Source organism: Bombus vancouverensis, chromosome 2 (genome assembly GCF_051014615.1).
Source record: "Bombus vancouverensis nearcticus chromosome 2, iyBomVanc1_principal, whole genome shotgun sequence".
In the NCBI taxonomy this organism is placed as follows: Eukaryota; Metazoa; Arthropoda; class Insecta; order Hymenoptera; family Apidae; genus Bombus; species Bombus vancouverensis.
The window spans coordinates 21,720,407-21,733,355 of record NC_134912.1 but is presented as its reverse complement, the minus strand read 5'-3'; the positions used below and the strand labels follow the sequence as shown (position 1 = coordinate 21,733,355).

Sequence of the window (12,949 nt, the reverse complement as noted above, 5' to 3'; positions counted from 1 at the left end):
GTTAATAAATTAAAGTATTTAAAATAAAAATTTTTATGTTTATTTACCTGTATTTGATGTTGCATTATTTTTCTATCGTACTTTATACTATTTTTATTCTCCTTTCTGGATGACAAATAATATTTCGTTAATACGCAGAGCAACGATGAAAATAATTTCTTTCACGATTTCTCAAATAAATGATAACCCGTACTTATAGCTAGTTGAATATATTTATGATTATGGCAACCCTGTTTTGACCATTTTCTAAAAATCATAATGTTACGGAGGCTGTGTGAATCGGACGTGCTACTTGAGAATGCACGAAATCTCGAGAGCCCGTCTCTCGATCTCGATCTCGATCTCGATTCTCAATTCAATGCTAACGCATACGCTGCTGCAACGGACGTAGAATTATAGGCAGAATTCGCTGTAGTGGTATCGGCAGTGTTTTCCGAATATCTCGAAGATTAGGGTCGATCATAGGGTCGAAATATATTCGAAAATCATGGAAATCGTCGAGGGAGTGATCTTTCGGCGACGATCGTTCGCTCAATTTTCCGATCAATGTGTCGAATACGAATCGATAACGAAGGAAGAATCGATGGAGAAATCATTGGATAATCACTGATAATGAAAAGAATCGCACTGTAATTTGTAAATGAGTTATGTACTGACAAAGAGACGCACGTCCGTACCACTTAACTAACAATAAGAGTTAAGCTCGCGCGCGAGTGCCAGTCGGATGTTCCTTATACATTATATGCACTTATACCCGGTGACATAGGTTAGCCGAAGGTGATGATTTTTGCCGATGTGATGAGAAGTGATCTTTTCATTATAACAGAATCATACTTAATAATTTAAAGATTTGTATGGTAAGTCGACGCCTCCAACAATTTATTACAATAATTATTTTTACAATTTTTGTATTTTTTGATTTAGAAGCGTGTTAGCGTCACTTTAAATATTAAATGCCGGTTTATGAGAAAAATTTTATACTGGTCAACTAGAATGATCACCCATTCTAAAGGGGAAAGAACTGACGTATATATAATATTTCAATTTGTAATAATTACAGATTATCCGGTAGGGTTTCGTCTATTTGAACCAGTGGTGCGACGACTACTTACGTCCTTGCTGCTTATGATTTTTTGTTCATATAATATTTAGAGTAGTTCGCGTTCAGATAAACGAGTTCGAGAAGTTGAACGACCAGAAGTTTACTTAATCGAGTACGAAAGCGATTAAAGAACGAGTACGAAGCAGTAAAGCTTTGTTCGATCAAACGGACTATGCACGACAATTACGATCGTCGTACGATTATAAATCGTAGAGCGCGTAGGAAACACTCTGATTTTTCACGAGGTCGGCGTTTTAAAACGTGAGGGGACACCGAATATCTATTTCGCATAATGTCAGCTTTATCCTGTATGTTTAGTCAATGATTTTATTCGCAAAGATAAATTTGACCTGTTATAGTTGAAATTTAATGAGCATAGTAATTCCGATTTTTACTAATTGTTAACAAACGATATACACAAATTAAATAATGTCGGAGAAGATTTATTGAATCTATATATCTATATCTATATCTATATATATATATGTATATATATATAGACATAGATATATATATATATATAGACATATATATATATATATATAGACATATATATAGACATATATATATGTATATATCGAACATTCTTGAAATCAATAGTTAAAGAAAAAAAAGATGGGTGACATAATGGACAAGTTCACGCTGAAATCGCATCTAAAGTCTGAAATTGAGGTTATCTATGTGGTGACTTTTAATGCCAACTGAGCAATACACGATTTACTGTTCTAATATTTGAAAAGTTGACGTTTACATAAGTTGTAACGTTAAAACTTGTTTCTTAAATGTAAAATAGATAATAAGAAAAGTAAAACTATGGACGAACAGAATATTAAAAGAAGGGGTTATTACTCGGAGATCGTGACGGGTAGGTGTGATTAACGATTAATCGATGAAAATATTTGAGAAATTCAGTGAAAATAATCAGGCGGTGCGTACAGGAACCGTGGAACATGCTGTGAAACCGGAAGTGGTGCTTTTGGCGACTGCGCCAAGAAGAACGAAACTCGCCTGGCAAGTTTCCACCGAGCATCACAGTGCTCGAGTCAGACAATTACAGGATCAAGAAACGTATAATATCCTGGGCGAAGCTAAAAGATGGATGAGCTTTCCAGAAGATCGATCAATCGTAAGCAACAGAAACTAATAGGGGAGATTGCAGAATGCTCGATAATGAATTATCGACGTGCTAGCGAGATAACACGAAAAAGTATTCGTTCGACTCTATATCGATAACACAATTCTTTGAAGTTTGAAGAACCGAATCTTGATTTTCTTCGAAGGAGGAAATTACGCGGAACAGATAATATCTCTGTTAAGAAACGTAAATAATCATAAAAGTTACAACACGGGAGCTACAATGCAAAGCTATCTCAATGAAATCTTTCCACTTATTCCGTATTTCCCAGAAATGAAAGCTGTAACAACAATTTAGGAAGGAATTTCTAGATTCTAGAGGATTGATCCTCGTTGATTTCGCTTATCATTATTCACATTTACATTTGCATATAATTTATCCTAACCACTATTATCATGGACTCTAGTTGGTTAAAAGATAAACAAGCAAAGAAACATTTGTGAAATAGACGTTTCCGGCGGAGACGTTTGTCCCGAAAGTACAAATGCAGCAAAATGTGGAGCCCAAGCGAATTCCACGAAACGTCGAGATGGAGAGGAGACGCAGATTGTACAGGAATTTGAAAATCCAGGATGTTTTGGAGGAAATTGGAGTTTCACCGAAGCAAATGTTACCCCCGTCTGCCACATTGCCGCTACTAACTTACGAAGAGACATACGGTTTGTTCAGTACGGCGCATTTTCTTCCTTTGGAAATTTTTGACGATGAAGAATACGACTGTAGGTGCGCTATTAACAAAGTTTAATGCTCTTAACATGCACAAGTTAAAATTACAATTTTAAATAGATCAATTTTAATAGATGTTTTTGCGTCGACGAGATATTTAAAGGCAGTTGTTTTATACTTTTACGTTTTATTTATAAAACATAAGTAGGGAGGGGACACGGGCTACTATGTTTTAGGTTAGGTTCAGGCTACTATGAAAATACATACGGTGGTAAAGGTAATATCGCAATATCGAGAGGAAAATGTTAAAAATTAAATAAAAGATATTGATGTGTTAAAATGAAAGGAAGATTTGTATAAGTGAAAAGTATTAAAAAAAGAGGCGAAATGCAATTGCAGGACGGTAGAAGATTGGATAAATCTTGGGGTGATCGATGGAACGCATTATCCGCTACCGGCTACCGTTTTTGTGCCAAGATTCCGATCCGAGGACGAAATGTTTTCCCTCGAGGACAATCAGTTGAACAAGCTGTTCGCTTGGACCAACGCTGCTGTTACTCACTATGATCGCGAGAGGAAATTGTGGACTGTGCTCACGCTTGACGGTAGAAAGCGCAACTTTAAGATACCGAGGATTTACATTCGTCTGTTCGCCGAAGATCCAAGAATCTATGCGAAGAGAGTGGCGGCGGCCATTAAACATAGACGAATTGCCGAAGCTTCTATAAAGTACCGAGAAGTTTTAAATTTTTTATTAAAAATTGTAAATTTATCTGACCCGTGAATACTTTTAACGCTATTAAACACGCTTACGTAGGTATCATTTTTATTTGGATTGTATGCTAATGGAAGGCATGAAAACGTTGAACGAAGAAGAAAAAGAAACGATCGTTCGTTTGGCTACGAGTAATTCCAGATATAAGCACAAATATGTAACATTGGTACGTAAAAGATTTCATTCAGATTTCAATATATTTCAATATACTTACGCAAAATATACAAGGAGCAGTATATATTTACAACGTAATAATAAAAAAAAATCAAAAGTTTAAAGTTAATATTTATACATTCAGTATAGACGATACCTTGTTTTCTCGCACATTTCCTTGGATTTTTTCCACGCTGTTTTTCCATATACCTGTTACACGGTCGATACCAGCTTTTGTGAAAAAGGCACACGTATGTTTGCAGTGATCGTACAAGGGATCTGTAATCCGAAATTTTGACGGATTTGATATTCCTAATATCGAACAACTCAATTTTCTTCTTCCACGTATTTTGCAAATAGACTGCGTACATTTCGTTTTCTAGAATATTTCCATTATGTAGCTACTATATTTGACGGTAATCGCTACGTTTTCTAGCTGATGGAAGAAATTTGTCTGGATTACCAGCGGACCATGTGCGATCTTACGTGGAGGCAGATGATACAGCGAAATCCGGAAATGTTTAAATTCGTCACGTGGATGCCCGATATCGAAGCCACAAGGGTGCCAAAAAAGGGCAAGATCGATACAGGCATGACGAATTTTCTGGTAATATCACTTCGTATGTATTACATCGATAATAATGTTTCTGCGAGAACATTATTTTACCGGCCTTCGTTTTAAACACGTTCCATGTCGAATTAAGCCATCTACATAAAAAAAGTAAAAAAAAAAAAAAAAAAAAAAAAGAAAGGAAAAAGAAAAAAGAAAAAGAAAAAAAAGGAAAAGATTTGCATAAGACGTCTCTATAGAGATGTCTTAATTTGTCAAGGGGGTAAAATATCGTCGAGTAAAATGTATTCTCATTGAATTATAATTAAACATTTTCTGGATCGTAAAGATCGTTAGAGAATATACGTTTATCGAGTTCACAATTTCGAGTCTCAAGCATAAAAATAATGAATTTCGATTTAGAAAGTGAGGCAACGTACACACTGGATAACGTTGTACGTTCACGAAGAAGTATACCAAGCTATGGCGTGCGTCATGGCGGAATGCATGTACGTATCCTCTATGAATTTATTCGCTACTTCTTATGGCAAACAAATAAGACTGTTAGAGTTCGAGGATCTGCAAAGCCAGGCCATCCTTACGGTTATTAAGTATTTGAAAGAGCCGTGGTTGGAAAAAATTACGCAGTCGGTTAGGATGTGCTTGAGGGATCTTGGAAAGGGTTGGTTTAATCTCGAACAGAAGAATCACGGGGTGTACGATGTGATGAAATTGAAACGTTTCATGAATCTCACCACTCTTTGTATGCAGGTACGTATTTAACAGGTGTAATCGGTCGAGAAGATAGAGTCGATGAAATTTTTCTATTATTTTGATTTTTTTCATTATTATCACTGGATAAAATTCTGGATAAAAAAGAACTTGTAGGTTTATATTAATCGATAATCATTTTGAAGGGTCTTTCGAGTCAATTATCCGTGACAAAAAAGATATTGATTAGCGCATTAATAACAAATAACGAATAGGGATCGCCTTATATGTACATAATATAATGATAAGTTTGACGGCTGTGTTTAATCTAGTTTGACACATTATTTAGCACATAGAGACATAGTAAATGCACATGCGTATACTATATGCACGACGAAGATGAGTATTATCATATTTTCGACGGCATTTGCACGATAAATTGCGACTATATTCCTAGAAGTTTAACAAATTGATACTGCGCTCTAACAACAGATATACATATCTTCTATCATAATTTTCCCAAATCGTAAATATCTAAACTGTAGGCTACTCTATCAAAGCAAATAACACTTGCCTCTTTTATGCCAAATATTTATACGATCATTCGATGTAACACGTAAAATATGTACACGTACGAGAGAGAGAGAGAGAGAGAATAAGCTACGGATATTGGCTAGTAGTGCAAATTTAGCTGTGCGTGTCGCAGTTTATTCGAAATAAAGGGGGTGTGTTAATAGGGATGAAAGTAAAAATACAAAGTAAAAACATTTTTTCACTTAAAATGATGCTATTATGCCGCTATGTCTTTATACACATGCATAGAGAAATACACGAGAAAGTTGTATAAAAGTGTTTCTTTACTTTTTTCACAACAGACTTCTATCTATCGTACCATATTCATTTTGTATACAGGTATTATCGTAAGTTTTATAAGCTAATACTGGACTGTGACTAGTATGCGTTGCGTGTTCTGGTGGAAAATTCGATCAAATTATACGGAGAGATCTTGGAAAGACCAGCGTTGTGTGTCTTGGACGTAGAGGAGTCATTCGCTTGGGGAGACGATCTCATCGATACCCAATTTAAGCCTGCTGCCAATCCCATCTTCCTCATTGATCTTCAAATGGACGAACAGAAAGCATATTACACGACAAATCCAGACAAATTTGTAGTAGGTGCATTTCCGTTCTATCGCTCGAACGACATTGCTTTTCATTCGATAAAAGCAGATGTTTCCTTTTCCTTTTTCTTTGAAATTGTTTATTTTAAACGATTCTGTGCTCCGTGTCATTACTCAAATGGTACACTATTGCTATACTAGTACTATTAATGGATTACTATAATAGACTATACATAGATATATCTACGTCAAAACAAACTGACTTCATTCGACAAACGTTTCGTTTGCGTATTATATTTCTCTCTATCTGGGAGGAGCAAGCGGTTGCCTAAAACTTAACTTTAAACTTAACTTTTGAAAGTTTGTCACCTGTATCATCTGCTATAGTATAGTATATATCTGTAGTATATAGTACGGCATGGTATACTACAGTATATACAGTGGACCGCGTTTTAGAGTATTATTTAGTGTATTAAATGATATATCCTGTTCTTGTCATGCGTATATCTATCGTTAAAAATATTAAATTCGATGGAAATCGAAGACGGTAAATTATTGAAATTATTTTGATCGTCAAACTTCAATCGGCAATTAGACAACTTTATTAAGGCGTAATACGAAAAAATTTGAAAAGTGCAAGTTGTCCAAACAATTCTGCGGAATTAAACAGAAAGCTAGAATACTTTTTATAGTATTTGAAAGGAACCAACGTACTCGATCGATGCACGGGAAGCGTCGTTTTTCCCGAACGAGAATCGTCATACTTTTCGACGCTGTTTCGAATTTATCGAGTTATACGAATAATAAATAGGACAGTATTTGTTATATTTGAAGTTTAAGACGATCGATCGCTCTCGGTCGGTGCTACTCTGTCAGTTTGGAAAAACGACATTTTCTACGCGTCGAGTTAACGATTTTTACTTATCGAGGTTTTTCTTTGTTTAACGTTTAACGTTTAACGTTTAACGTGGATCGTTCGAAGGAAAGCATCGTGACTTTATACGACAACGCGCTCGCCGCTTGCCATCAAATCAGGCAACTACATCCCTTTCTACTTCCAAAGTTGAAGTTCCCAGCCGACCTTTTTCTAAGTTCCGTTGGTTTACTCGAAGACGAGGTATGCAAAGTTCGCGACCGATTGACCATAGCTTACAAACGATCAACGATACCGTTGAGAGCGTACGCGAAGGAATACAGCCGATATCAGTCGTTCTTCAATCTCGACATCCCGCAGTACATCGAGTGAGTATTCGGTGATTTTATTTTATACGATACTTACGAAAGAGCGTAGTACGCTGTTCTAATGTTTAGACGAACAAACGTTACGTTCAAGTATATCGTTTATATTTAATCGGAATTTCATTAGAACGACCTTGATTGAAATTTCGCGAATTGCATCCTACTTGAAACTTGAAACAACGCTCGCGATCGTTTCTTGATTTCACGCGTGATCTTAATAGAAATTGTCGTTGAGTCATGTTCGATGATCATGCTTTTGTTACTTTCGTGATAATTAATCGACCATCTTTTAGAGAAATATCGAATAGATAGAATCGTATTGTAGATACAATGAAATATTTTGAAATTTCATATAATAGACGATAGATGGTGGAATTGTTATGAAATTATAAATGGTGTGGTGGTAATGAGAAAGGCGGTGAAGCAAGTATGTCGTTCTGACAATGTAAAATATAGAAACGCGGTATTGGTTTGAATAGAGAAGAGAAGCGGATCGAGAACGGCGGTCAGTTTGGTGCAAGTTTCTATCGAAATTGAACGCGTATTACGTTTTTGGCGAAAAGAACGGTTGGCTAAATAAAATTTGATATGGATGTTGAAGGGCGTACAAGCAGGAGGAGCTTAGCACGGCGGAGATAAAGGAGGAAATTGCGTTTCATATGACGATGAAGCAGAATCTGCAAGCGACTTTACCCAATACCATTGCCATCGGTCCGTTTCTAGCGAACGTTCGCCCTTTGAAGGATTTGCTGATGCGGAAACGGCACGAGTGCGCCACAGAATTGCTCGTTATGTTGACGGAGAAGTTGCGAACGGAAGTCGACGATATCTTGGAAGAATACACGCAGATAAGGTACAAATTGAGGGAAGTGCCGCAGAGTATCGAGCATATATTCGAGATACGCGACTGGATGGAAACTATACCGCTTCGAGTGCAGAATCTCGATGAGAGGATGGACGTATTGAAGTTGGATTTTGATATTCTCGACGGATTTCTATGGAACATATCCGACGAAGACTTCCATGCCAAGTGGGAAGTGATCGGTTGCCCTCTTCAAATTGAGAACGAGGTGATGAAAATCTTCGTATCGACCGGTTTAGAGATTAGCACGTTAGCGTAGAAAACGATTAGGATCGTCTAGGCAGCGCTATTTACTTGTTATAAGTTTCTATGGAGTAACAGAGAGAACGAGAAGATTCGGTTCAGCGGTAGAACGCCTACCCGGATGGTAAATCGAACGTTGGTTGGAAATATTTTTTCAATATTTTTTCCGACAGCCATGAACGAGTAATTGGATTGGACACGGTGTAGATTCGAAATAAACGGCTAAAAATTCGAACAGGTGCGAGAAACGAACGAACGGCTGATGGAAGAGCAGGAAAAGTTCTACAAAATCCAACTGCAGGACGAGGTTCTACTGCAAGAGAGAATAGACACTTTGGTTGGCAACGTGGCAAACATCGCTCTTCAAACGGATATCAATCGTATACACGAGACTGCGCTCGATGTGAAACGAATCTGGAAAAGCATGGTCGACTGTCGGGAGATGGGTTTGTTGCTCAATGAACGGCAAAAGCTGCTCGACATGAAAGTGGTGCCATTCGATCATTTGCACAAGTTGATGCGCGACTTTGAACCTTACAGAAGCTTGTGGGTCACCGCTTCAGGCAAGTATGCGATCACGAACCACAGCGATCGACTATCGACGACCATTCGACGACTATGCATAGATAGCCTATCGGTAAGGAAAGGCTATTCTTGAAAATATGAAATTACTAAGACGGTGTTATCGCCTTCTGTCTTTTCCATACCGAAAATATCGCGTATGATGGCGAACAAACGTGCCAGCCTGTCCGAGAAGTCAATTTTAACAAAATTCCTTGCCTTTCACCTTCTATTCTAAAAACTTTTACTTTCGAAGCAGCAGTGTCGAAAGTAAATTTCGTAAGTTCGACATCGTTATCGAATCTATGTTTCGTAATTCGTAGACTGGCTTAAATGGCACGACATATGGATGGATAACCCGCTGATGAACGTCGATGGCACTCAGATCGACGTTCTAGTTGCTGATATGCATCGGGCAATGACTCGCGCGATTCGAACGTTTCAAGAATTTCCAAGTAGGTTCGAACAATTTGCTAGAAAATTAGCATGAAAATTAGCATGAAAATTAGCATGAAAATTAGCATGAAAATTAGCATGAAAATTAGCATGAAAATTAGCATCGGTCGTCATCTTTCACTCGAAAAAGCAAAATACCGCTTTCAAGTAATCTTCCTTTTAAAATAGAGGTGCAAGCGATTGCAATTGCTATAAGGCAACAAATAGATGAATTCAAGCCTTACATTAGTCTCATACAAGCTCTACGAGATCCGGGAATGAAGGATCGTCACTTTGAGCAACTGAGCGCGCAAACTGGCATACAGATGGCTCTCAAGCCAAGCATAACGTTTAAATCGCTGTTAATGCTCGGTATCGAGGAGTTTGAAGAATTAGTAAAGACCGTCGCTGACACAGCAGCCAAAGAATACGCCACGGAACGGACGTTGAACAAAATGATCGAAGAGTGGGAAACGATCGTTATGGAGATACTTGCGTATAAAACGACTGGTCGGTACTTTTATTTCTTTCCACGTATACGTTACCACGTGTATCTGGTATACGGGTATAAAGTAGAATTTTATCGAGATTTCGTTTAATCGATGACGACACGTTGATCCGTTTATCTATCCGCCACGTACAGGAACGTATATAATAAAGGTGGCAGAGGAAACTACGATGCTACTAGAGAATCACATACTCGGCGTACAGCAGCTGGCGTTCAGCCCGCTGAAGACCGTTTTCGAGGACGAGATTACCGAATGGGAGTATAAATTAAAGTTGACGGAGCAAGTGCTGATTTTGTGGATCGAAGTACAAAGGTAGGAGGGATCGGGCGAAAGAGCGAATCGTTCGTTTAACGATAAGAACGTGCGCAATTACAGAGATTGGATGTATCTGGAGCCAATATTTACTTCGGAGGACATTAAGGTTCAGTTGCCGGTGGAGACTAGGAAGTACAATGCGATGGAACGCAACTGGAGACGGATCATGAAGAACGCCTATGAAAATCCCTATGTAATTTCAACTTTAATGCACAATGTCTCGCTTTATGTGATTTTCTCTCGGTAACCGTTATATCATCTTTGAACCGTTTCTTTTCTATTCTACGTAATCTTAAACGATCTTAATTACTCGTCGTTCGTATTCCTTTAATATCCTCTTGGAAAGTAATAAACCGTTAGAGAAACATGCAATTCGCTAATTCGTTTATTTCGTCGTCTTATCGTTTCGTAAATATGTGCCGGTTTGAAAATGTCGACGAACGTTTCGTTTCTCGAAAGTTTGAGCTAAAAGCGCTATCGCGACAGGTTATCAAAATATGCCCCGACGTCAATCTACTGGAGAGCCTTCAAGAGTGCCAAAGTTTGCTGGAAGTAGTGCAGAAAGGTCTATCGAACTACTTGGAAATGAAACGACGAATTTTTCCTCGATTCTACTTCCTCAGCGACGAGGAACTTTTGGAGATCCTGGCTCAAGCGAAGAACGTGCAAGCGGTGCAACCGCACCTCAGAAAGTGTTTCGAGAACATTCAAGAAGTGAGGTTCGAAGAGGATCTACAGATCACTCGGATGTACTCTGCCGAGAGGGAGGAAGTGGTGCTCGATCCACCGATGTACCCGTTGAGGAGCGTGGAGTTTTGGCTGGGCGATCTGGAGACGGTGATGCGCACCACTATCAGAAACATCATTGGAACAGCTCTGCTAGTCATCGATGTAATTCCAAGGAAAGCGTGGGTGTACATGTGGCCGGGACAAGTGACTCTCTGTTGCGGTCAAACTTATTGGACTGCGCAAGTGGAAAATGGCATCCGTACCAAAACTCTCTCCGACTACTATCAGCGACTGTTGGCACACGTAAGGCCACATTTCCTTCGGTCATACGTTATGACGATGCGTCGTTCGTTTTATCTCTCGCACGATCGTAATTATTCTATTTACATAGTCAACTACCGAATAATTGAAACGAATCGAATAGAATCGAATAGAATTTATCCCACAGATGGAGGATCTACGCGAATTGGTGCGCAGTCCACAAACGGAAATTCAAAGATTAATGCTGGAAGCGGTGATCACTATCGAGGTGCACGCGCGCGATGTGCTGTACAAGCTGTTACAGGAAAAAGTATCGAACGTGAATGATTTCGATTGGATATCACAGCTTCGCTACTACTGGGTGGATGGCGAGCTGAAAGTGCGTGCTGTGAATGCAGAATTTCCGTACGGGTACGGTAACTAACTGGAACATTTTTCAATTTTTATTTCAAATTTTACTTCTTATAACCCCCCCCCCCTCCCTCTCTCTCTCTCTCTCTCTCTCCCTCTATACCTTACCTCTAAACCTAATCGTTATTATTTATTGGAATTTGGTCGAAGGTACGAATATCTGGGTAACACTGGAAGACTCGTCATCACCCCTCTGACCGATCGATGTTACTTGACGCTAACTGGGGCGTTGCACTTGAAATTCGGCGGTGCGCCAGCTGGCCCCGCCGGAACGGGCAAAACGGAAACCACCAAGGATCTCGCCAAAGCGTTCGCCATACAGTGTGTAGTGTTCAATTGTTCCGATCAGTTGGACTTTATGTCGATGGGAAAGTTCTTCAAAGGTCTCGCAAGGTAATCTCTGACTTGTCCGACCTTTTCGTTGTATCAATTCTTCGCGTTTCTCCTTTTTCTCGCTTTTCATCGCTTTTGACTTTTTCCACGTGTCACGTATCGTAGTATCGTCTACAGGTTCGAGTAGATGCACTGTATGTTAAAATTACAAATGCCAGCGTACGTTCAACGATAAATTAATATTTCTACGTTATCGTCAATACAGATTAGTATCTGCTCAGTGTTATTGGGTTTTGTAAATTAAAAATACGTTAAAAATGGAAGACGGTATCTTCGTTTCGTATGTTAACCCCGTCACACGCGACCACGCTGATACTCCAATTAATTTTATAAATTGAATTTAAATTTAATTAAACGCAAATTTCGTTTCATCGGATTCGATTCACAAAGATGTTTGTGTCATGAATGTTGAATTGAAGTAATTTCTGCGAAACCCTTTAACCATTTCATTTATCCATTTTAATTATCGTTCATTATCTCGACAACGATCTTTATTTATCTGCCATTTATTCGTTTTATCTCGAATATAACCACCGCAGTGCAGGTGCATGGGCATGTTTCGATGAATTCAACAGAATAGATATCGAGGTGCTGTCCGTGATTGCCCAGCAGATCATGACGATCCAGCAAGCGCAACAAATGCGAATGGACACGTGAGTGTCTATGATATCAGCTACAACTGACACGTATTTTCCTTAATATAGTTTTAAATGGATAATACGATAATAACGAGGAGTATGGCTTTCATTTCGACGAACGTTGCACGTTATACGACGCGG

The 12,949-nt window shown here is 38.6% G+C and overlaps 1 protein-coding gene across 1 annotated transcript in view; it reads left to right on the top strand.

The window, feature by feature from the left end:
* Positions 1–124: 124 nt before the first annotated feature.
* Positions 125–12,949, top strand: part of LOC117162255 (dynein axonemal heavy chain 1-like) — a 56,308-nt gene continuing 43,483 nt past the window's right edge. Inside the window, exons 1-20 of the mRNA XM_076627856.1 lie at positions 125–857; positions 1,703–1,967; positions 2,041–2,228; positions 2,686–2,960; positions 3,303–3,632; positions 3,721–3,844; positions 4,268–4,438; positions 4,805–5,152; positions 6,048–6,263; positions 7,195–7,454; positions 8,053–8,521; positions 8,795–9,119; positions 9,441–9,572; positions 9,742–10,062; positions 10,196–10,373; positions 10,437–10,569; positions 10,863–11,408; positions 11,554–11,777; positions 11,928–12,170; positions 12,710–12,823. Of these exons, the coding sequence (XP_076483971.1) occupies positions 1,916–1,967; positions 2,041–2,228; positions 2,686–2,960; positions 3,303–3,632; positions 3,721–3,844; positions 4,268–4,438; positions 4,805–5,152; positions 6,048–6,263; positions 7,195–7,454; positions 8,053–8,521; positions 8,795–9,119; positions 9,441–9,572; positions 9,742–10,062; positions 10,196–10,373; positions 10,437–10,569; positions 10,863–11,408; positions 11,554–11,777; positions 11,928–12,170; positions 12,710–12,823 (4,649 nt within the window). The 5' untranslated portion in view covers positions 125–857; positions 1,703–1,915. The remainder of the gene's footprint in view (positions 858–1,702; positions 1,968–2,040; positions 2,229–2,685; positions 2,961–3,302; positions 3,633–3,720; positions 3,845–4,267; positions 4,439–4,804; positions 5,153–6,047; positions 6,264–7,194; positions 7,455–8,052; positions 8,522–8,794; positions 9,120–9,440; positions 9,573–9,741; positions 10,063–10,195; positions 10,374–10,436; positions 10,570–10,862; positions 11,409–11,553; positions 11,778–11,927; positions 12,171–12,709; positions 12,824–12,949) is intronic.